Source organism: Pleurodeles waltl, chromosome 9, assembly GCF_031143425.1.
Source record: "Pleurodeles waltl isolate 20211129_DDA chromosome 9, aPleWal1.hap1.20221129, whole genome shotgun sequence".
Taxonomy (NCBI): Eukaryota; Metazoa; Chordata; class Amphibia; order Caudata; family Salamandridae; genus Pleurodeles; species Pleurodeles waltl.
Genome location: NC_090448.1, coordinates 653,424,396 through 653,449,596, shown reverse-complemented (window position 1 = coordinate 653,449,596; position 25,201 = coordinate 653,424,396). Strand labels below are relative to the sequence as shown.

General features: G+C 46.3%; 1 protein-coding gene across 2 annotated transcripts in view; it reads left to right on the top strand.

Moving 5' to 3' along the window:
• Positions 1–25,201, top strand: part of LOC138259816 (galectin-4-like) — a 300,965-nt gene that overhangs the window by 142,419 nt on the left and 133,345 nt on the right. Inside the window, exon 5 of one of the 2 annotated variants that reach the window (XM_069207709.1) lies at positions 10,700–10,750. The exons of the other annotated variant lie outside the window; for it this stretch is intronic. Within the exon in view, the coding sequence (XP_069063810.1) occupies positions 10,700–10,750 (51 nt within the window). The remainder of the gene's footprint in view (positions 1–10,699; positions 10,751–25,201) is intronic. 2 annotated transcript variants of the gene reach the window in all.

The following is a 25,201-nucleotide window of genomic DNA, read 5'->3' as shown; positions in this document are numbered from 1 at the left end:
CAGTGCCTCTTCTGTTTCTCTTCTGTCTGCAGACACAACTCCCCAGCTGCGCAAAACCTTCTGATAGTCTTGGTGGACCCATCTTGTCTCATTTTAGGAATTGTCCCACCATGTTCTTCTCTTCTCTATTTATCCAGTTCTTAGTAACAACCCTTTGAATCAGTTGCCATGGATCTCCCAGCTGATCTCGATTTCATCCTCCTCTTTTATTATCTTTGATTGGTAATCTGGGCTCCCAGTTCTGAGATAAATGTAGAGTCCCAGACATATACTCTAGTGCTGTGAGACTACAGACAAATTGTAGGTACCTCACATCCTGACATTAGGTGTGAGACTGTCGCCTACACCACCTACTCTGCCTCATTATTCTTTTTTAGGTTGAAAGTGCATGGGCGGTTGAGGTGAGCCAGATGTTTTTGTTCAATTTGTTGGCAACCAGCATAACATTAATTACCCTAATGTTTCCCAAACTGTTTGCCAGGGGTTTTTAAATGTTTAGAAACATAATCAAAATGTTTCTGTTACTTTCTCTTCAAGAAAGATTGGGTAGATTTGGGTAGAGGTGATGGCCTTGACCAGTGCTGAAGGGCATTAATTTACTACTGAACAAAGATGTAACGTAACACCTGAATGTAGCATAACAGGAGGCAAACACAAAAAGACCACAGTGAATAAATAGTGCTATGTTAAAAAAGATGAAATTAAATGCCCTGATAATATGTTAAGGAATGGCCTCTCTGGGTTGTGTCTGTAAAACTGATGTTTGTTCTTGAATTGTTGTCCTGAATTTTGACCCTTCATCCAGAATTTCTGTCCTGAATTTTGTACAGTCCTGTCCAGATTTTGCCTTGATGCCAGGTAGACACTCTACATCCCAGGCCTCTTTAACCCATTAACAGCCACTCCATACCCCTTCAGCTCACTCTTGGAGCTTTCTGTTTTCCCCCTTTGTGACACTTTTTAGTTTTTCTCTTCCTCCGTCTTTTCCATTAGTGTCTTCTGCTTGCTGGAAATGGCTGATACAGAAAGCTAAGTGCCAGCCCTCAAAAATAGGTGTTGGTGCTGGCACCGGAAACCACTGGCTCAAATTAAGCACTGATTCCAGGTAATAAATTGCAGTCATTTTCAAAAATTCCCTATGCTTGAGTACTTCTGCATGATAAAGCATGTAGTACATATTCAGAATGCTGCCACAAGATGGACTCTTTAGCTTCCCAGGCACTCTTCTTCCTCTTGCACTTTTTATTCCTTACACTGGTTACATGTGACCAAAATGGTCACTTTCAAGGCATTACGTTTGTTTTTTGGAGCCTTTCATACTTACCTACATCATAAATTCCATCCTTCGGTCCACCAAATTCCAATTTCCTGATGGTCTCCAAGGTCAATAAGTTATGAATAGCTAGCTGAGCTTTTTCAGTAACAGAAACAAATGTGCAAAAGATGTAGATCTTAACTAAGGAACACAGGCTTAATTTGTTGTTTTGTATTTCATCACATATCATAGTTTAAGCTCCAAAGTAGACAAAAAGCCCCGGAATGAGTTAACATCTAATAGTGTTCTTTAAAAGTGCCCATTACATTACAAACGTTATATGCCTCCGTGTCATTCTGCTGCGAATATCTGTCTGTATGTCTTAATTATATATCTTAGGGTCTGACAATGTTAACATAGATGCCCAAAGATAGATGCCCAAAGAAGGGGGAGAGAAGAAAACCGGATATTATTGTGCCTCCGAAGTTCTATGTTAGGAAAAATTCGAACTGGGGAATTTGCCAGGGAATAAAAAAAATTCTAGCTAACGCGTCAAGAATTTTCAATTTTATTAAGGATACGGAGGCGAGGATTATGCTTCTCTTTCTTACCTATCAATTAAAACAGCAGCCAATAAGTTTACAGAAAAAGTAAAACTACAGCTCCTATGAACACCTGTAGTCCAGCCTGACCAATCCCAGGTTAGCCCCTCACTATAAGAGTCACTATAATAATAGTCCTTCCTCTTTCTTTGCATCAGACGACTATTTCTCCATAACACCATAAACTTGCAGCGGAACATGCTGACCAACAATCGATGGAGACACGAACTCGAACCATCTTCTGTCCAAAGGATCACTCGCCTTTGTTACCTGCAACTAGAACAAAGGAAAAGCACCCATAATACCATTCGGAAAAGTGAATCACAAAAACAGGGGGGGTAAAAACACTCTCTTGAGATAACAACACATCTCAACATAAGTATCACAATCATTAAATATTTAACAGTCGATAAAATTACCATTTACATATACGGGTGGGATAAACCTCGCCTCCATGTCCTTAATAGAATGTAAAATTCTTGATGCGTTAGCTAGAAATTTTTGTATTCTATGTCAGGACCGGAAGCTTCGGATTATGCTAGTTTAAAGCTGATCCACCACTGTTGTCGCAATATCTACAATAGGTTTGTGATAAAACACTTTAAATGTGCTGTCTGAAGACCAATCTGCCGCTGCCATGATATCCTCTAATCTAGAACCTGCTCCTAAAGACTGAGATGCCATAGCTCCTCGAATCGAGTGAGCGCCAAAAATAGAAGTGTCTATTCCAGCTTCTCCCAAAAGCCATTTGACCCATCTAGCTAAAGTAGCTGAAGACACTGGGCCATAGGGTCTTTGCAGAGAAATCAAAAGTTGACCCCCTACATTTCTACGCCACTCCCACGTACAGTTTTCATAAGCCTTCAAACATTGCACCACACACAATTTCTGATTATGAGGAAAAGCAGGGTACGAAATACATTTAGTTGCAGTTTTTGTACGTCTGGAAATTGTGAATGAAACTCCAGAGGCAGTAAATACCCTACCTGTCAAATCCAAAGCTCGCACATCCGATACACGTCTGCACGAGATTAGGCATAGAAGAACTGTAAGTTTGGCAGATAATTGTTTACGTGACAAATCATCATTGGGCGGCCAAGACCTGATAAAACGGAGGACAATATCCACGTCCCAAAGAACAGAGTAACGGGTTTGAGGGGATTAACCATTTAAATACCCTGAAGAATTTTTTTAATCAAAGGATGTTCCCCAACGGGCTTACCATCCACGTGTGGATGCCCCGCCGAGATTGCAGATCTGAAATTATTAGCAGTTCTGTATGCGAGCCCTTGAGTTGCCAATTCCGAGAGGAAATTAGCAATCATAGAAATCTGGGCCCCCAAGGAATCAATACTCCGTTCACTGCACCAACCCACCCATTTCCTCCAGGAGGCTTCATATCGTTTATGGGTGGAGGGAGCCCATGATTGAGATAGGAAGAACATAGCTTCTCCTGAAATTCCTGGCATTTGCCAACGTCCCCGGAAAGTCGCCAAGCCATGAGATTCAACTGTCCCTGTACTACTAGAGGGTGGGGAAGACCTAAAAGATCCAGAAGCAGTGACTGAAACAATGGAAGAAGAACTGGGGGTGCACATGATAGGGACATTGCAACTGGGAAACAAACCTGAGCTTTCCAGAGCGGTGTCACTAAAATGATCTCGGACCGTTGTCTCGTGACCTGAACCAGGACTCTCTGAATCATTGAGAATGGGGGAAAAGCATAAAGCAGATCCCACGACCCGGTCTGAAGAAAAGCATCCGATCCCTTCGCTAAGGGATCCGGCCTCCAACTGAAAAACCGAGGTAGTTGGGAGTTGAGGCGTGATGCAAAAAGGTCTATTGAGCAGGGGCCCCATCTCTGTGTAAGGTTTTGAAGCTGGTTGGTGAAGCTTCCAGTCACTACCGTCTCTCAGAAACCGAGAGTTCCATTCCGCCACCACATTGGAGTGATCTGGTATGTACTCTGCTATCACATGAATCTGGTTCCGAAGGCAATAATGCCAAAACTCCTTGGCGATCTCCGCTAGCATGCGAGATCTGGTCCCGCCCAGTCGATTTATATATCTCACTGCTGAGATGCTGTCCATTCGAAGAAGAATGCAACAACGGGCTTTGTTGGGGGAGAGCGAGCGAATCGCAAAGGCTCCTGCTAGTAACTCCAAGCAATTGATGTGAAGACTCAGTTCTTCCGAGGACCACCGTCCTCCCGTCTCCACCGAGCCACAACGAGCTCCACAGCCCCACTGACTGGCATCCGATTCTATCACAACCTCTGTGGAGGATGCAAAAATGGCCCTGCCGTTCCAGGCTTCTATGTGGTTCAGCCACCACATGATCTCCATTTTGGCTTCCTCTGATAATGGAATTCGTTCTGCATAAGCTAGACCTCTGTGGAGATGCAAAATCTTCAGGCGTTAAAGAGCCCGATAGTGTAACGGGCCTGGAAAAACCGCCTGAATTGACGAAGCTAGCAGCCCCACCAGCCGTGCCAAAATCCGTAAGGATATAGTCAGAGAGGCAAGGGCTTTCCGTAACTCTTTCCTGATGGAAGACTGTTTCGTCAATGGTAATCTTAGCTGGGCCTGAACCGAATCTACCTGGAAGCCTAAGAATTCTACACATTGTGAGGGGAGAGTTACTGACTTCACTCTGTTGATTTAGAAACCCAGATATTTGAGGAGTTGAATCACCCAGGACAGGTGGAGTGAGGCTAAGTCTTTGGATTGGGCCATAATCAACATGTCGTTGAGATACATGATGAGACGAACGCCTCGTTGTCGAAGGAATTGCGCTATAGGGCGAAGCAATTTGGTGAAACTCCAAGGGGCGGAAGATAGGCCAAAGGGGAGAACCTTGAATTGGAGTCACCAAAGAAACTGTAGAAAATGTCAGTGCGGACAAAATATTGGCACCTGTAAATAGGCGTCCTTGAGATCTAGACGCACTAACCAATCTCCTTCTAGTAGCAGATCTTTTAATAAATGGATGCCTTCCATCTTGAAATGGTGATAGGCTATCCAAGAATTTAAATCTTTCAAATTTAGTACTAGGCGAAAGCCTCCGCCTTTCATTTGTACTAGAAAAATAGTTCTGACAAACCCGTTTGGATGTGGAGTTGAGCGGACTATTGCGCTTTTGCGAAGAAGATCTTCGATCTCCACGTCTATAAAGGCACTCTCTGTTTGGGAAAAAAGAAGAGGAAGAGGGAGATGGTGTTGAACCAGGGTGGAATAAAACTCTAGTCTGAAACCCCAAACTGTCTGCAGTACCCAGGGGTCGTGAGTAATGTGACCCCAAGCCTGAGCATGAGCCTTTAATCTCCCCCCAAGGATTACCTCTGAAAAGGGGATTATTCTCACCTGAGGCGGAGGAGTCTTGATTGCGTTCCGAACCTTTTCCTTGGAAACCGCGACCTCGGCCTCTTCTGGTTCTGCTGGATAAAATCCTGATGAGGATTGGTAGTAACCTCGGCCTCTAGGGGCGTAGTTGTTGGAGGTCTGATGGAAACCTCAGCTTGGGGCACGACCTCTGTAGTGTCCGGCCCTGGTAAAAAGGTTGACACTGAATATCCATTTCATTGAAGACTGGGCCTTATCTAACGTTGTAAAGTTGGAAACATATTTTCCCAGGTCCTTAACAAATTTGTCCCCGAAGAGGAGTCCTTTAGCCAGGGAACCTGGTTCGGTAGGAGCCAGTTCTGCCAATTTAGGGTCTTTGCGCATAAGAAAGGATTTTCTGTGCTCAGTGGACATGGCGCAGTTCGCGTTCCCGGATCCAAAGGCATATTAGTCTCCTTAGCTTGAAGAGCTAATTCCAGAATCTTTGTGATGGGGCCTGATAGGTCTTGCATTTTGTCCTGACAGCCCTTCCAGGCACGATCAAGTCCTTTCTTGGGATCCTTTGTGAACTTCTTCAAGAAGGTAGCGACACTGGGGTCAAGCTCCAGAGTGTCGGCCACCTTCCCCAACAGTGAGGGACGAGGACACTCGGAAAGCAAGGTGCTGCGCACATCTTTATAGAAACTCCTGTGCAGTCTATCTTGCACATAGTGCGCCACTTCCATACACGGAACCCATTCTGTGGAATGCGGGTGAATGATGTTCTCAGGGTCAAACAGTAAATGCCTTTAAGACATCATCTCATCTGGAATGTGATGGGATTTATGCTTGCGTTTATCAGATTGCTTTGGCTCACAGAACTCTGAGTCAGAAAGAGAATCCGAAGACTGCGAGAGTTCTTTGCGTAAGTCTGATGGTGGAGGGAAATTATCTGAAGCGACAGCAAGAACAGGACCATATTCGTGATCTCTAAGGACCGCACTGGCCATTTGAAAAAGAATTTCTGCCGAAGATAAAGAACCCAAGGATGTTCTGGAAGTAAAACTGCCTTCTTCAGATTGAGGCTCTCTAATCCGTGATCCTGGGGTGGAAGTCCCATCAACTCTCTTTGCCCATATCTTACTAAGAGCGCCGTAAAGGGTTTGAATGCTTTAATTAAAGCTTGATTTACTGAGCCTTGTACATGGCACGATTGGACAAGAGGAAAGTTGATCCCGCGGGCGATCAAAATTGCATGAGGGCAGGACCACACGCGTGTCCAAATGAGCCCAGTAACCGAGTGCTGTTCAGCCCCGCTCCCACTCCACACCCCTACTACAATAAACTATTAAAAGAACAATCATACAATAAAAAGCGTTATCAAGGGAAAAGTGACTTAAATCCGGCTGAAGCAGCAAAGAAAGAGGAAGGACTATTATTATGGTGACTCTTATAGTGAGGGGCTAATCTGGGATTGGTCAGGCTGGACTACAGGTGTTTATGGGAGCTGTAGTTTTACTTTTTCTGTAAAGTTATTGGCTGCTGTTTTAATTGATAGTAAAGAAAGAGAAGCATAATCCGAAGCCTCCCGTCCTGACATAGAATATTGTTTACCAGGTTCTTCTCTAACTGGTGTGGCAGGGCACCAGTGTGGGCTTCAACCCTGTCTAGCATGGGAGCTCTTGGGGATGGTATATGAGGTTAATACCCAATGACTTGGTGTATGTGAGTAATAAGTAAAAGAGAGCGAAAAATGAAAGGAGAAGATTAAAACTACCCACTGGTGGACCAGGTTTTCCTTTTTTTAAGAGGTCCCCAGTGCGTAGGATTAAAAAATACAGGGGACTTTATTCAGCCCTTTCTAGGATGTTTGATATGAAAGGGAGGATGAGATGTTTCAGCGCTATTTATATCCCCTTAGGGCTAGAGTGTGCTTTCATTAGGGCCAGGACTCTCTAATCTCAGACCCCTTAGGGTGTTCGTTGTGCTGTAGAACCTTTAGGCATACACAACCGAATACTTATTGTATATGGTCTATTCTGGAAAATCATCAGGCTTCATTTTTGTTCACAGAAGAGAAGTCTTGAAATCGCTGTCTCCTCGGATACGGCTTCAGTGCCAGAATGTTTCCTTCTTGGAAACTAAGGGCAGATTCATGAAAAGTGGCGCTGCACCTGGTACGGCGCCACTTTTCTTGCGCCCCTTAGGGCCCCCTAACGCCACCATGTGTGCGCCGTATTTAACATACGGCACACCATGACAGTAATTAGGGAACTAGCATCAAAATCTTTGACGCTAGTTCGGCGCTTTGCAGGATTAGCATTAAAAATGTTGACGCTAATCTTGCAAAGCAATGGGAGCCTCCTTTTTTAACGCCTGCTCTAAGCAGGCATTAAAAATGCTCCAAAAAAATGATGTAAAGAAATCTCTTAGATTTCTTTCTCCCATTTCTTCGACCCCCCTAACAAGGGAACACCCCCCCTTGCATACATTATGCTTGGCGCAGGCATAATGTGGCGTAAGAGGATACATAGTAAATATGGTGTGGCAATTTCGGCCTCGTTGGGCCACATTAGCGTAAACAAAAATGACGCTAATGTGGTACAAGGAGGCGCAAGAGGCTCTTAAATATGCCCCTGTGTTAGTATAGTTCTATTGGAGAACATGTCTTGTTTCGTATTTGTCTGACAATGTTACCTGTCTGTCTTACTGTCTTTTAGTCGAACTTTCTCTGACTCGCTAAACTGGCCGTCTGTTTTTCTTTGCTGTATGTTGGTCTGTCCTATTATGTTTCTGTTGGCCTAACATGTTTTTGTCTTTTACTCGCTTATGTACCATCATTGTCTGTGTTGGTGTGTCTGCCTCACCTAGGTCTGTCTCATAGGATTGCTGTTCTCATTGCACTGACAGCACACTAGCAATATATAGTAGTTCATTGTTTCACTGGGATAACCAAATTTAGGGCTACCTGTATCAAGCTTTTTTTCTGGTCATAAACTGGCCGATTCAGAGAATCGGCCAGTTTGTGACTGCAAAAAAAGCATTTTGGCATGTATCAAGCGGGAACTGTGTAGCAAGCGACTGAATTGCAATTTTGGTTTGCGACCAAATATTGATTCAGTATTTGGAATGGGCGTCCCTTCCAAATCCCGAATCAGAATGCTGTGTATTAATGTTTTGCGACTGAATTACAGTCACAAAACATAAATAATTTACTGACTACAGAAGTATAGTGTTAATGCATTCGGAAAGGGTAAGGGGTCCCCAAGGGACTGCTTCCCATTTGAGAATATAAATAATAATATTTTTTAAGAACATGCAGTGGTCCCACGGACCACTGCCTACTCTTACAAAATGAAACTGCAGAGTTTCATTTTTGTATTTAAATGCATCGTGGGCTGCATTAAAAGAAAATGCTTCATTAAAAAGCAATTACAGATATGTTGGTCTGCGGAGCTCAGCAGGCCACCGTCCCTGTGATGGCTTTGATTCCTAATAGGTAGCAAATTTGAACCTACCTCATTAATATACAGGAGGTAGGTCTATGTGTGACCTACTAGGAATCCCTAATGAAACTCAGTAGAGTTTCATACATTAGGAATACCGATTTCCTAATTTCGATTCGGAGTGAATCACAATTAGGAAATCAGTATTCCTAATGTTAGTATATCTGGCCCTTTGTGAATGCTAAATATAACTAGTTGAACAATGCTAAATATAACTAGTTGAACAAATATAACTAGTTGAACAATAGTTGAACACACAAATATAACTAACAAATATACTGCTAAACGGCCAAGGAGGGACATCTTAAGGACTTTTGGGGGATCTGGGACAAACGTATTTTGGGTCCCCTGTTCGGAACAGCATTGAATTTATGATTCAATTTCAGCTCTTTCATGCCCTCTTTGGCCAGGTCACTGACAGTGCACAGGTACACCTGTCCAAATGCTAAATGTGTTTGCATCTAATATTCAGGGACAGTGATGTAGTGATGTGTGTTTTCAATACTGTAACACAGCAGCAGCTCACTAATAATACTGACAATAATCTCTGTGACACCCTCCCACTTCTCATATATGAGGTCTTATTGTGATCTAAAATAAACTTTTTTATGATGATGCATGAAACAAACACATTTCTCTGCAAAATGTCTGTAATAGACTCTCACACATCTCCCATATTAAAAATAAAGGAAAACGGTACTTAACACAATCCGATTAATAATTATTCAAGGTCATCAAGGCAAGACTATCTGCAGCTGGCTCTATCAGGGGTCCCCTTCAAATGCTAGGGCCCTGGGCCAGAGCCCACTTTGCCAATACCGTAAAACGTCTCTGCGGCCAAGTAAAAAATCAATCCAACTGACAAATTAAACTACAGTGTCATATAAATGTTTATTAAACAAACAATGGGGGTCATTCTGACCGCCAGGGCCACCGACCACGGGAGCACCGGCAACAGGCTGGCGGTGCTCCAACGAGCATTCTGACCGCGGCGGTTCAGCCGCGGTCAGAAGCGGAAAGTGAGCGGTCTCCCGCTGACTTTCCGCTGCTCGTTTGAATTCTCCATGGCTGCGGAGCGCGCTCCGCAGCCATGAGGATTCTGACCCCCCCTACCGCCATCCTGTTCATGGCGGGAAAGCCGCCATGAACAGGATGGCGGTGGGGGGGTCGCGGGGCCCCTGGGGGCCCCTGCCGTGCCCATGCCAATGGCATGGGCACGGCAGGGGCCCCCGTAAGAGGGCCCCGCAAAGTATTTCAGTGTCTGCCTTGCAGACACTGAAATACGCGACGGGTGCCACTGCACCCGTCGCACCTTCCCACTCCGCCGGCTCGATTACGAGCCGGCATCCTCGTGGGAAGGGAGTTTTTCCCTGGGCTGGCGGGCGGTCTTTTGGAGACCGCCCGCCAGCCCAGGGAAAAACTCATAATACCCTCTGCGGTCTTCTGACCGCGGAGCGGTATAACGGGGGCGGAATTCTGGCGGGCGGCCTCCGCCGCCCGCCAGAATTAGAATCACCCCCAATGTGTGTTTAACCAAACCTCACTGTTAGAGGAATGCCAACAGATTAAACTTCCTCTTCGTTATGATTGCCCTGTCAGTCCGCTTGTTCTTTGCGTTTGTGTACCTAATTATACTTCCCACATGGGTGAATTTTGGGGGTGCGGATGTTGGGGTTAAATGCATGCTTTAAGCTCCACAAATCTTTTGATGCGTTGCATGTTTTCATATTGTGATGTAATCTTGCTACCCATTCTTAGCTTGAAGGGATTCTCCATACAACCATAAAAATGCTGTACATCTTCAAGAGTGGGTGGGAGTAGAGTTAGCGAGTTAATTAACACACAAAAGTCTTGTTGAGCACTGATTGGTTGACAGGTCAGAATAACAGCCGACAGGACCTGGCATTTGAAATGTCAGGGAATCTCTCTTTGCTCAGTTCAGCTCTGGCCAGGGTAGCTCAGAATTGTAGTCATGCAGAATTACTTTAATGCCAATGTGGTGTATTTTGCTTGCAGGTGCCCAATGTGTACCCTCCGCCACCTCCCTATGGGTGCCCATCCCAATCCGTGAGTATTTCGCCATTGGGCATAACACATACAAATATATGTCTTTTGTTGTATTGCCATTATCCGGTCACTGGGAATTAACATAATGTTTCCACAAGCTGTTATATTCTGTTTAAAAGCCTTTTGCCTTTTTTTATTCTCATTAGCACACAATTTTTCATATACTCTTGGAATGGTCATATCCCTGTTGTTTTCGTACCTTCTCCCATAACAGATCTTTTGCTTCCAACTTCTTCACTCTTGCACTATCACTCCAATAAATATCCTACATTCCTGTTTATTTTTTGCCCTCATGGTGTAGGTCTACACATTATAAATTATTAAATCAAACATAGAAGCAGGTTTTGTGCAGCACACCATGAATCACGAGGTCATCTTAAATGTGATAATGCAGAAAAAGGAGGGAAAGTGACACTAAACAATTGCCTAGGATCACACAATTTGGAAAAGTGGGTAAGCCGGGATTAATTCCAGGTTTTCTGGTTTCCCATTGTTTATTTCAGCCACTAGATGTATATCCTTTGCTTCCCCTACACCTACCTTGCCACCAATCCCCCTAGTCACGCCACCCGACTGCCACCGCCCTGGCATCAATGCGGCCCCCAGGCACGTCACAGACCAAACTTTATGGCCCCTGGGAAAATGTTTGCGAGTACCCATGGTCTAGAGTGAGAAATATGGAATCCAGCGACTGTAGTTCATGTTTTTACATCTATTTTGTCACCCTGGTGTGTCTTTATTACCGGTTTGTTACCACCTTAGGCCCAGCGTTTGCTCCACATATGACAACCATGTTTGTCCCCAGGACGTACAGAATCTGAAGCATATCTTGATTATACATGTGGGTCTCAGTGTCTATCCCATATATTGACACCCAATATTACTTCATGCTACACGGTGTAGTGTCGTGCAAGTATGAATGACAGAGCCTTTTTAGCTCTCCTTAGAGCTGTGACGTAAGTGTTAGAACATGGTGAAGTCAATGCAGGTTTAGAAAGCGGAGTTCGCGGTTATGGGCATACGGATAAAGATGTGCAATACATAGCTCTGTGTGTGATGTATTAATTGGTGAGTACCCAGGCTACGGAGGACGCTTCCACTGGCAACGAGATAGGGGATAAGTAACCCAAAGACCGACAGTGCTCTTCCAGAGAGTTTGCTGTTGTTCAAGCAAATTGCTAATGTGTGCCATGTCTGCATTCATCAAAGTACAGCTTTGACATTTGGCATATGTGGATTCAAAGCCAGTGTAAAGCACTTGAAGATAAAGAAAGCTTCACTGACAAGTCTACGCATCATTGGCCAAGAACCTACTAGCAAGGCCATACAGCGAGGTAATTCGCTACTGCGCAATATGAAACTATACAATACATGTAGTGCTACTGCTGAAAGCGGATACAACTATGTTTTGGAAGAGCAGCAAATAACGACAGCAAATTACAGGATAACATTGCAATCAGACACGATGCGAGGCAGAGATCAACCAGGTGTCAAAAGCACAAAAGAATGCCTGAAAACGCAACCATTGAGATACAAGGAAAGGTCATCTGCTTACCAGAAGTGAATAAAGAGAGTTATCATACCACAGCACTGGGAAGTGGCACAAGGAGAAGTGCTTAGGGTTGTGCTTATGGAGCCATCCATACCTTAGGTAGTGAGAAGAACAGTAGAAAGCTGTTTTTACAGTGAAGACCAAGAAAGAGGCCACATATCCCGCAGTTCTAAAGATGACCCAGAGACCAGCACATCGCAGGGCCTGGCTGATGGTATGAAAGTAACAGGTCCTAATGGATGGTGTAGGACAGTACCATCTTGCCTGGCATGTTACCCCCATTTTTACATGTATGTCAATTTGTTTTTGCCTCTCTCACTGGAAATCTGCTAGCCAGGACCCCAGTGCTCATAGTTTGTGGCCTGAAGGTGTGTACCTCTGTAGTGACTAACTGTGCCACTGAGGCTCTGCTAACCAGAACCTCAGTGCTTATGCTCTCTCTGCCTTTAAAATTGTCACTATAGGCTAGTGACCATTTTCACCAATTCTAATTAGCACAGTGGAACACCCTTATAATTCCCTAGTATATGGTACCTAGTTACCGAGGGTATTGGGGTTCAAGGAGATCCCTATGTACTGCAGAATTTCTTCTGCCACCCATAGGGAGCTCAGACAAATCTTACACAGGACTGCCACTGCAGCCTGGGTGAAGTAACACACACGTTATTTCACAGCCATTTTACACTGCACTTAAGTAACTTATAAGTCACCTATATGTCTAACCTGCACTTAGTGAAGGTTAGGTGCAAAGTTACTAAGTGTGAGGGCACCCTGGCATTAGCCAAGGTGCCCCCACATAGTTCAGGGCAATTTCCCCGGACTTTGTGAGTGCGGGTACTGTGAGAAGGTAGCCTCTTTCTAGCCTTGTTACCCCCACTTTAGGCCTGTTTGTGAGTGTATGTCAGGGTGTTTGTCACTGTTTTCACTGTCTCACTGGGATCCTGATAGCCAGGCCTCAGTGCTCATAGTGAAAACAACATGTTTTCAGTATGGTTGTTATGTGTCACTGGGATCCTGCTGGTCAGGACCCCAGTGCTCATAGGTTTGGGGCCTATATGTATGTGTCACTGGGACCCTGTCACACAGGGCCCCAGTGCTCATAGGTGTGCATGTATATGTTCCCTGTGTGGTGCCTAACTGTCTCACTGAGGCTCTGCTAACCAGAACCTCAGTGGTTATGCTCTCTCATTACTTTCAAATTGTCACTAACAGGCTAGTGACCATTTTTACCAATTTACATTGGCTTACTGGAACACCCTTATAATTCCCTAGTATATGGTACTGAGGTACCCAGGGTATTGGGGTTCCAGGAGATCCCTATGGGCTGCAGCATCTCTTTTGCCACCCATAGGGAGCTCTGACAAATCTTACACAGGCCTGCCACTGCAGCCTGAGTGAAATAACGTCCACGTTATTTCACAGCCATTTTACACTGCACTTAAGTAACTTATAAGTCACCTATATGTCTAACCTTTACCTGGTAAAGGTTAGGTGCAAAGTTACTTAGTGTGAGGGCACCCTGGCACTAGCCAAGGTGCCCCCACATTGTTCAGAGCCAATTCACTGAACTTTGTGAGTGCGGGGACACCATTACACGCGTGCACTACATATAGGTCACTACCTATATGTAGCTTCACCATGGTAACTCCGAATATGGCCATGTAACATGTCTATGATCATGGAATTGCCCCCTCTATGCCATCCTGGCATTATTGGTACAATTCCATGATCCCAGTGGTCTGTAGCACAGACCCTGGTACTGCCAGACTGCCCTTCCTGGGGTTTCTCTGCAGCTGCTGCTGCTGCCAACCCCTCAGACAGGCAGCTGCCCTCCTGGGGTCCAGCCAGGCCTGGCCCAGGATGGCAGAACAAAGAACTTCCTCTGAGAGAGGGTGTGACACCCTCTCCCTTTGGAAAATGGTGTGAAGGCAGGGGAGGAGTAGCCTCCCCCAGCCTCTGGAAATGCTTTGTTGGCCACAGATGTGCCCAATTCTGCATAAGCCAGTCTACACCGGTTCAGGGACCCCTTAGCCCCTGCTCTGGCGCGAAACTGGACAAAGGAAAGGGGAGTGACCACTCCCCTGACCTGCACCTCCCCTGGGAGGTGTCCAGAGCTCCTCCAGTGTGCTCCAGACCTCTGCCATCTTGGAAACAGAGGTGCTGCTGGCACACTGGACTGCTCTGAGTGGCCAGTGCCACCAGGTGACGTCAGAGACTCCTGCTGATAGGCTCCTTCAGGTGTTAGTAGCCTTTCCTCTCTCCTAGGTAGCCAAACCCTCTTTTCTGGCTATTTAGGGTCTCTGTCTCTGGGGAAACTTCAGATAACGAATGCATGAGCTCAGCCGAGTTCCTCTGCATCTCCCTCTTCACCTTCTGATAAGGAATCGACCGCTGACCGCGCTGGAAGCCTGCAAACCTGCAACATAGTAGCAAAGACGACTACTGCAACTCTGTAACGCTGATCCTGCCGCCTTCTCGACTGTTTTCCTGCTTGTGCATGCTGTAGGGGTAGTCTGCCTCCTCTCTGCACCAGAAGCTCCGAAGAAATCTCCCGTGGGTCGACGGAATCTTCCCCCTGCAACCGCAGGCACCAAAAAGCTGCATTACCGGTCCCTTGGGTCTCCTCTCAGCACGACGAGCGAGGTCCCTCGAATCCAGCGACACTGTCCAAGTGACCCCCACAGTCCAGTGACTCTTCAGTCCAAGTTTGGTGGAGGTAAGTCCTTGCCTCACCTCGCTGGGCTGCATTGCTGGGAACCGCGACTTTGCAAGCTACTCCGGCCCCTGTGCACTTCCGGCGGAAATCCTTCGTGCACAGCCAAGCCTGGGTCCACGGCACTCTAACCTGCATTGCACGACTTTCTAAGTTGGTCTCCGGCGACGTGGGACTCCTTTGTGCAACTTCGGCGAGCACCGTTTCACGCATCCTTGTAGTGCCTGTTTGTGGCACTTCTCCGGGAGCTACCTGCTTCAGTGAGGGCTCTTTGTCTTGCTCGACGTCCCCTCTCTCTTCAGGTCCAATTTGCGACCTCCTGGTCCCTCCTGGGCCCCAGCAGCGTCCAAAAACGCCAAACGCACGATTTGCATGTAGCAAGGCTTGTTGGCGTCCATCCGGCGGGAAAATACTTCTGCACGACTCTCCAAGGCGTGGGGGATCCATCCTCCAAAGGGGAAGTCTCTAGCCCTTGTCGTTCCTGCAGTATTCACAGTTCTTCAGCCTAGTAAGAGCTTCTTTGCACCAACAGCTGGCATTTCTTGGGCATCTGCCCATCTCCGACTTGCTTGTGACTTTTGGACTTGGTCCCCTTGTTCCACAGGTACCCTCAGTCAGGAATCCATCGTTGTTGCATTGCTGATTTGTGTTTTCCTTGCATTTTCCCTCTAACACGACTATTTTGTCCTTAGGGGAACTTTGGTGCACTTTGCACTCACTTTTCAGGGTCTTGGGGAGGGTTATTTTTCTAACTCTCACTATTTTCTAATAGTCCCAGCGACCCTCTACAAGGTCACATAGGTTTGGGGTCCATTCGTGGTTCACATTCCACTTTTGGAGTATATGGTTTGCGTTGCCCCTATCCCTATGTTTCCCCATTGCATCCTATTGTAATTATACATTGTTTGCACTGTTTTCTAAGACTATACTGCATATTTTTGCTATTGTGTATATATATCTTGTGTATATTTCCTATCCTCTTACTGAGGGTACACTCTAAGATACTTTGGCATATTGTCATAAAAATAAAGTACCTTTATTTTTAGTATAACTGTGTATTGTGTTTTCTTATGATATTGTGCATATGACACTAAGTGGTACTGTAGTAGCTTCACACGTCTCCTAGTTCAGCCTGAGCTGCTTTGCTAAGCTACCATTATCTATCAGCCTAAGCTGCTAGACACCCTATACACTAATAAGGGATAACTGGGCCTGGTGCAAGGTGCAAGTACCCCTTGGTACTCACTACAAGCCAGTCCAGCCTCCTACATTGGTTGTGCAGTGGTGGGATAAGTGCTTTGAGACTACTTACCACTCTTGTCATTGTACTTTTCATAAGAGAAAAATATACAAAACAAGGTCAGTGTATATACACATAGCCAAAAAGTTTTGCATTTCCTCTTTTCACTCTTTTCTAAGTGCTGAAAAGTACTTCTAAACTTTCAAAAAGTTCTTAAAAGTTTAAAAAGTTTTTTTTCTGTCTTTCCAAAAAGTTCTGAAAACTTTTTTCTCTTTGTCTATCACTTTAACTCTCTCTAAAAATGTCTGGCACAGGCCAAAAAGTTGAACTGTCCAAACTTGCATATGATCACCTTAGCTGGAAAGGAGCAAGGAGTCTCTGCATAGAGAGAGGTTTGAGTGTAGGGAAGAATCCTTCTTTAGAACTGTTAATTAATATGCTTAGAGTACAGGATAAGGCCATAAGTGCACAATCTGTAGAAAAAGTAGCTAATGGTTCTCAATCTGATCCAGGGACTCCCCCAGGAAAAGGTTCAGGAAAGAAACTTCTCAGCCTGCCCATTACTAGACAGTCTAGCATAGTTGGTACAGAGGTTGAATCACACCATACTGATGGTGTGCTCTCACATTATACTGGTAGCCAAGCTGTTAGGGTGCCCTCTGTAAGGGACAGGTCTCCTTCTGTTCATTCCCATCATACCTCTGTATCTAGAAATGTCCCTCCCACCCACCCTGATGACAGATTGTTAGAAAGGGAGCTCAATAGATTGAGAGTGGAGCAAACCAGACTGAAGCTCAAGAAGCAACAGCTGGATTTGGATAGACAGTCTTTAGAAATAGAGAGGGAAAGACAGAAGATGGGTTTAGATACCCATGGTGGCAGCAGCAGTATTCCCCATAGTCATCCTGCAAAAGAGCATGATTCCAGGAATCTACATAAGATAGTTCCCCCTTACAAGGAGGGGGATGACATTAACAAGTGGTTTGCTGCACTTGAGAGGGCCTGTGCTGTACAGGATGTCCCTCAAAAGCAGTGGGCTGCTATCCTATGGCTATCATTTAGTGGAAAAGGTAGGGATAGGCTCCTTACTGTGAAAGAAAGTGATGCCAATAATTTTACAGTTCTTAAGAATGCACTCCTGGATGGTTATGGCTTAACCACTGAACAGTACAGGATAAAGTTCAGAGAGACCAAAAAGGAGTCTTCACAAGACTGGGTTGATTTCATTGACCATTCAGTGAAGGCCTTGGAGGGGTGGTTACATGGCAGTAAAGTTACTGATTATGAAAGCCTGTATAACACAATCCTGAGAGAGCATATACTTAATAATTGTGTGTCTGATTTGTTGCACCAGTACCTGGTAGACTCTGATCTGACCTCTCCCCAAGAATTGGGAAAGAAGGCAGACAAATGGGTCAGAACAAGGGTGAACAGAAAAGTTCATACAGGGGGTGACAAAGATGGCAATAAGAAGAAAGATGGTGAAAAATCTCAAGATAAGCATGGGGATAAGGGTAAAACCAAAGATCCCACTTCAAATCTTAAACACTCTTCAGAGGGTGGGGATAAAACAAATTCTTCCTCTTCTTCCCAACCTGCACACATTAAAAAGCCTTGGTGCTTTGTGTGTAAAAATAGAGGCCATAGGCCAGGGGATAAGTCCTGTCCAGGTAAACCCCCTGAGCCTACCACCACTAATACATCAAGCTCTAGTGCCCCTAGCAGTAGTGGTACTAGTGGTGGGACTGCTGGCAACAGTCAAGCAAAGGGTGTAGTTGGGTTCACTTATGGGTCCATAGTGGAAACTGATGTCATCAGTCCCAAGACAGTTTCTGTCACACCTAGTGGCATTGGCCTTGCCACACTGGCTGCTTGTCCCCTTACAATGGATAAGTACAGGCAGACAGTTTCAATAAATGGTGTTGAGGCCTTGGCCTACAGGGACACAGGTGCCAGTTTCACTTTGGTGACTGAAAACCTAGTGCCTCCTGAACAACACATCATTGGACAACAGTATAAGATTATTGATGTCCATAACTCCACTAAGTTTCTTCCCTTAGCTATAATTCAGTTTAGTTGGGGTGGAGTTACTGGCCCTAAGCAGGTGGTGGTATCACCTAGCTTACCTGTAGACTGTCTCTTAGGTAATGACCTAGAGGCCTCAGGTTGGGCTGATGTAGAGTTTTATGCCCATGCAGCCATGCTGGGCATCCCTGAGGAATTGTTCCCTCTCATTTCTACTGAAATGAAAAAGCAAAGGAGAGAAGGCCTGAAAACTCAGGAACCCTCTCCATCAACAGGTAAAAAGGGTATCACAGTATCCCCTAACCACCCTACCATTCAGGATACCATTCCTGTGGTGGGAGAAACCTCTCCTGGGGTGGCACCTGTTCCAAGGGAATCATCAGTTGGCAAAACTGTACTCCCTGAGGTGGAAGTACCTCTCTGTGGGATAACTAACATTGGTGAGAAAAATAGCACCATTTTAGTTAACATGGAGCATCCCTCCAACCCTCCCAGAGAAACTTTAGTGCAGAAACTCTGCACTGCCTCACAACACTTAGGACAGCATCCCTGCCCTAGTGTGGAGCTGATAGGACAGCATCCCTGCCCTGCTCCAACCCAAGAGAAACAGCATCCCTGTTCTCTCTTCCAGCCATATGGACAAAGTTTTTGCCCAGCTATGGCTTTTCTGAGACAGCATCCCTGTCTGGCATTTCCATCACTACAAATAGGTTCAGTGGACAATTCCCACGGCTCTAAACTAAAACTTACTGATAGAAACTCTGAAAATACATCTTCACATTGTTGCTTAGCTAAAAAACTTCAAACAGGGTGGTTTACATCCCCACAGGGAAGTAACCATATAGTGGATGATAAAGGGAGTAACCAGTCTATTGCAGAGCTACTCTCTACTTATCACCACTTAGACAATAAAGTCTCAACTGGCCAAGGTTAGCCTTATTGTCCTTCGTTTGGGGGGGGGTTGTGTGAGAAGGTAGCCTCTTTCTAGCCTTGTTACCCCCACTTTAGGCCTGTTTGTGAGTGTATGTCAGGGTGTTTGTCACTGTTTTCACTGTCTCACTGGGATCCTGATAGCCAGGCCTCAGTGCTCATAGTGAAAACAACATGTTTTCAGTATGGTTGTTATGTGTCACTGGGATCCTGCTGGTCAGGACCCCAGTGCTCATAGGTTTGGGGCCTATATGTATGTGTCACTGGGACCCTGTCACACAGGGCCCCAGTGCTCATAGGTGTGCATGTATATGTTCCCTGTGTGGTGCCTAACTGTCTCACTGAGGCTCTGCTAACCAGAACCTCAGTGGTTATGCTCTCTCATTACTTTCAAATTGTCACTAACAGGCTAGTGACCATTTTTACCAATTTACATTGGCTTACTGGAACACCCTTATAATTCCCTAGTATATGGTACTGAGGTACCCAGGGTATTGGGGTTCCAGGAGATCCCTATGGGCTGCAGCATCTCTTTTGCCACCCATAGGGAGCTCTGACAAATCTTACACAGGCCTGCCACTGCAGCCTGAGTGAAATAACGTCCACGTTATTTCACAGCCATTTTACACTGCACTTAAGTAACTTATAAGTCACCTATATGTCTAACCTTTACCTGGTAAAGGTTAGGTGCAAAGTTACTTAGTGTGAGGGCACCCTGGCACTAGCCAAGGTGCCCCCACATTGTTCAGAGCCAATTCACTGAACTTTGTGAGTGCGGGGACACCATTACACGCGTGCACTACATATAGGTCACTACCTATATGTAGCTTCACCATGGTAACTCCGAATATGGCCATGTAACATGTCTATGATCATGGAATTGCCCCCTCTATGCCATCCTGGCATTATTGGTACAATTCCATGATCCCAGTGGTCTGTAGCACAGACCCTGGTACTGCCAGACTGCCCTTCCTGGGGTTTCTCTGCAGCTGCTGCTGCTGCCAACCCCTCAGACAGGCAGCTGCCCTCCTGGGGTCCAGCCAGGCCTGGCCCAGGATGGCAGAACAAAGAACTTCCTCTGAGAGAGGGTGTGACACCCTCTCCCTTTGGAAAATGGTGTGAAGGCAGGGGAGGAGTAGCCTCCCCCAGCCTCTGGAAATGCTTTGTTGGCCACAGATGTGCCCAATTCTGCATAAGCCAGGCTACACCGGTTCAGGGACCCCTTAGCCCCTGCTCTGGCGCGAAACTGGACAAAGGAAAGGGGAGTGACCACTCCCCTGACCTGCACCTCCCCTGGGAGGTGTCCAGAGCTCCTCCAGTGTGCTCCAGACCTCTGCCATCTTGGAAACAGAGGTGCTGCTGGCACACTGGACTGCTCTGAGTGGCCAGTGCCACCAGGTGACGTCAGAGACTCCTGCTGATAGGCTCCTTCAGGTGTTAGTAGCCTTTCCTCTCTCCTAGGTAGCCAAACCCTCTTTTCTGGCTATTTAGGGTCTCTGTCTCTGGGGAAACTTCAGATAACGAATGCATGAGCTCAGCCGAGTTCCTCTGCATCTCCCTCTTCACCTTCTGATAAGGAATCGACCGCTGACCGCGCTGGAAGCCTGCAAACCTGCAACATAGTAGCAAAGACGACTACTGCAACTCTGTAACGCTGATCCTGCCGCCTTCTCGACTGTTTTCCTGCTTGTGCATGCTGTAGGGGTAGTCTGCCTCCTCTCTGCACCAGAAGCTCCGAAGAAATCTCCCGTGGGTCGACGGAATCTTCCCCCTGCAACCGCAGGCACCAAAAAGCTGCATTACCGGTCCCTTGGGTCTCCTCTCAGCACGACGAGCGAGGTCCCTCGAATCCAGCGACACTGTCCAAGTGACCCCCACAGTCCAGTGACTCTTCAGTCCAAGTTTGGTGGAGGTAAGTCCTTGCCTCACCTCGCTGGGCTGCATTGCTGGGAACCGCGACTTTGCAAGCTACTCCGGCCCCTGTGCACTTCCGGCGGAAATCCTTCGTGCACAGCCAAGCCTGGGTCCACGGCACTCTAACCTGCATTGCACGACTTTCTAAGTTGGTCTCCGGCGACGTGGGACTCCTTTGTGCAACTTCGGCGAGCACCGTTTCACGCATCCTTGTAGTGCCTGTTTGTGGCACTTCTCCGGGAGCTACCTGCTTCAGTGAGGGCTCTTTGTCTTGCTCGACGTCCCCTCTCTCTTCAGGTCCAATTTGCGACCTCCTGGTCCCTCCTGGGCCCCAGCAGCGTCCAAAAACGCCAAACGCACGATTTGCATGTAGCAAGGCTTGTTGGCGTCCATCCGGCGGGAAAATACTTCTGCACGACTCTCCAAGGCGTGGGGGATCCATCCTCCAAAGGGGAAGTCTCTAGCCCTTGTCGTTCCTGCAGTATTCACAGTTCTTCAGCCTAGTAAGAGCTTCTTTGCACCAACAGCTGGCATTTCTTGGGCATCTGCCCATCTCCGACTTGCTTGTGACTTTTGGACTTGGTCCCCTTGTTCCACAGGTACCCTCAGTCAGGAATCCATCGTTGTTGCATTGCTGATTTGTGTTTTCCTTGCATTTTCCCTCTAACACGACTATTTTGTCCTTAGGGGAACTTTGGTGCACTTTGCACTCACTTTTCAGGGTCTTGGGGAGGGTTATTTTTCTAACTCTCACTATTTTCTAATAGTCCCAGCGACCCTCTACAAGGTCACATAGGTTTGGGGTCCATTCGTGGTTCACATTCCACTTTTGGAGTATATGGTTTGCGTTGCCCCTATCCCTATGTTTCCCCATTGCATCCTATTGTAATTATACATTGTTTGCACTGTTTTCTAAGACTATACTGCATATTTTTGCTATTGTGTATATATATCTTGTGTATATTTCCTATCCTCTTACTGAGGGTACACTCTAAGATACTTTGGCATATTGTCATAAAAATAAAGTACCTTTATTTTTAGTATAACTGTGTATTGTGTTTTCTTATGATATTGTGCATATGACACTAAGTGGTACTGTAGTAGCTTCACACGTCTCCTAGTTCAGCCTGAGCTGCTTTGCTAAGCTACCATTATCTATCAGCCTAAGCTGCTAGACACCCTATACACTAATAAGGGATAACTGGGCCTGGTGCAAGGTGCAAGTACCCCTTGGTACTCACTACAAGCCAGTCCAGCCTCCTACAGGTACACCATTACACGCGTGCACTACATATAGGTCAATACCTATCTGTAGCTTCACATTGGTAACTCCGAATATGGCCATTGACATGTCTAAGATCATGGAATTGTCCCCCCATGCCAAATCTGGTATTGGGGTGCCAATCCCATGCATCCCCGTGGCTCCACTGCCAAACCAGCTCTCTGCTACCGCTACAGCTGCTGCCAACCCACAGACAGGGGTCTGCCCTCCTGGGACCTGGGCAGCCCAGTCACAGGAAGGAAGAACAAAGAATTTCCTCTGAGAGAGGGTGTCACACCCTCTCCCTTTGAAAATAGGTGTTAAGGGCTGGGGAGGAGTAGCCTCCCCCAGCCTCTGGAAATGCTTTGAAGGGCACAGATGGGGCCCTCCTTGCATAAGCCAGTCTACACCGGTTCCGGGAACCCCCAGTCCCTGCTCTGGCACGAAATTGGACAAAGGAAAGGGGAGTTACCACTCTCCTGTCCATCACCACCCAGGGGGTGTGTCCCAGACCTCTGCCATCTTTACTCCAGAGGTGTGAAGGCACAATGGAGGCCTCTGAGTGGCCAGTGCCAGCAGGTGATGTCTGAGACCCCTCCTGATAGGTGCTTACCTCACTAGGTGGCCAATCCTCCTCTGAGGGCTATTTAGGGGCTCTCCTGTGGGATTTTCCTCAGATAACGACTTGCAAGAATTCACCAGAGTTCCTCTGCACCTCTCTCTTCAACTTCTGCCAAGGATCGACTGCTGACTGCTCCAGGACGCCTGCAAAACTGCAATAAAGTAGCAAGAAGACTACCAGTGACATTGTAGTAGTGCCTAATACTGCCGGCTTTCTCGACTGTTTCCTGGTGGTGCATGCTCTGAGGGCTGTCTGCCTTCACCCTCCACTGGAAGCCACAAAGAAATCTCCAGTGGATTGACAGAATCTTCCACAAACTTCAGCGCCACTGGTACTCTGGGACCCCTCTCATCCTGACGAGCATGGCCCCTGGAACACAGGTGGTGGACCCAAGTGACGAAGACTGTCCAGTGGTCCAACTGTCCAAATTTGGAGGAGGTAAGTCCTTGCCTCCCCTCTCCAGACAGTAATCCTGTGCACCGCGTGAACTGCAGCTGCTAGGGCTTCTGTGCACTTTTGCAAGGAATCCTTTGTGCACAGCCTAGCCCAGGTCCTGAGCACTCCGTCGTGCATTGCTCAACTCGCTGAGTTGACCACCGGCTTCGAGGGACCCTCTTTTTAAGTGTAGAGACGACCTCCATGCTCAGTCTTCTTGAACCCGTGTTCGAGGACTTTTGCGGGTGCTGCCTTCGTGTGCATGGGCTCTCTGTATTGCTGAGGGTCCCCTCTGTCTTCTCTCCCAAGTGGTGATATCCTGGTCCTTCCTGGGCCCGGGCAGCACCCTTTTTCTTCAACTGCGACCTTTGCAGCAAGCAAGGCTTGTTTGCGATCTTTCTCCAAGGAAACAACACTGCGTCCTCATCTTCTGCACAAAGGAGAAGTTCCTAGCACCTTTAGTCATTGCAGAAGTTTCAGCTTCTTCCATCCAGAGGCAGCCATTTTGCACCTTCATCCGGGGTTTAGTGGGCTCCTGCCCCCCTGGACACTTTTGTGACTCTTAGACTTGGTCCCCTTCCTTCACAGGTCCTCAGGTCCAGGAATCCATCTTCAGTGCTTTGCAGTCTGCTGTGGTCTTTGCAGAATCCTCTATCACGAGTTTAGTGTGTTTCTGGGGAAGTAGTAGCACTTAACTCCTACTTTTCAGGGTCTTAGGGTGGGATATCGTGGACACTCTTAGTGTTTTCTTACACTCCCAGCGACCCTTTACACACTACACTAGCCTAGGGGTCCATTCGTGCTTCGCATTCCACTTTCTTAGTATATGGTTTGTGTTGCCCCGAGGCCTATTGCATCCTATTGTATTCTACAGTGTTGCACTACTTTCTGACTGTTTTACTTACCTGATTTTGGGTTGTGTATATATTTTGTGTATTTTACTTACCTCCTAAGGGAGTATACCCTCTGAGATATTTTTGGCACATTGTCACTAAAATAAAGTACCTTTATTTTTAATAAATCTGAGTATTGTGTTTTTTATGATATAGTACCTATATGATATAAGTGGTATAGTAGGAGCTCTGCATGTCTCCTAGTTCAGCCTAAGCTGCTCTGCTATAGCTACCTCTATCAGCCTAAGCTGCTAAAACACTACTAATCTACTAATAAGGGATAACTGGACTTGGCACAAGGTGTAAGTACCATCAGGTACCCACTATAAGCCAGGCCAGCCTCCTACATTGGTGGTGCAGCGTTGTGATAAGTACTTGTAACTGGTTTACCACTTTGTTATTGGTGCTCTTGATAAGAAAAACATATTCCAAATACTTGAAAATATACACAGTTAACATCAACAGTCTAACTCTCCTTCTAAAAACGTTCTGAAAAGTTTCTAAAAAGTTATGAAAATTTTGAAAAAGTTTTTCTCTTTTCTTTAAAAGTTTCTAAACGTTTTTCTCTCTATCCTAAACTCTTTCTTGCAACTATGTCTGTAGTAGAGGCCACTCTCAAAGTTGTCCAGGCAACTTATGGCAGTTTAAACTTTAAAAGTTAGAGGGGTCTCTGCATAGAAAGAAGTTTAAGCATTGGTAAGAACCTACCAAAGATATTATCCTTAGACTTCTCCTAGAAAGTGACCAGAACCAGTCTGGCCCATCCCAGGATCAGTAGGTAGAGGAGGAGGGTACCCAGGAAGAATCAGGGGAGGGCCCTGAGGACTCTGGGGAGGGTTCCTCCAAAGACCTGTCAGCTAACAGGC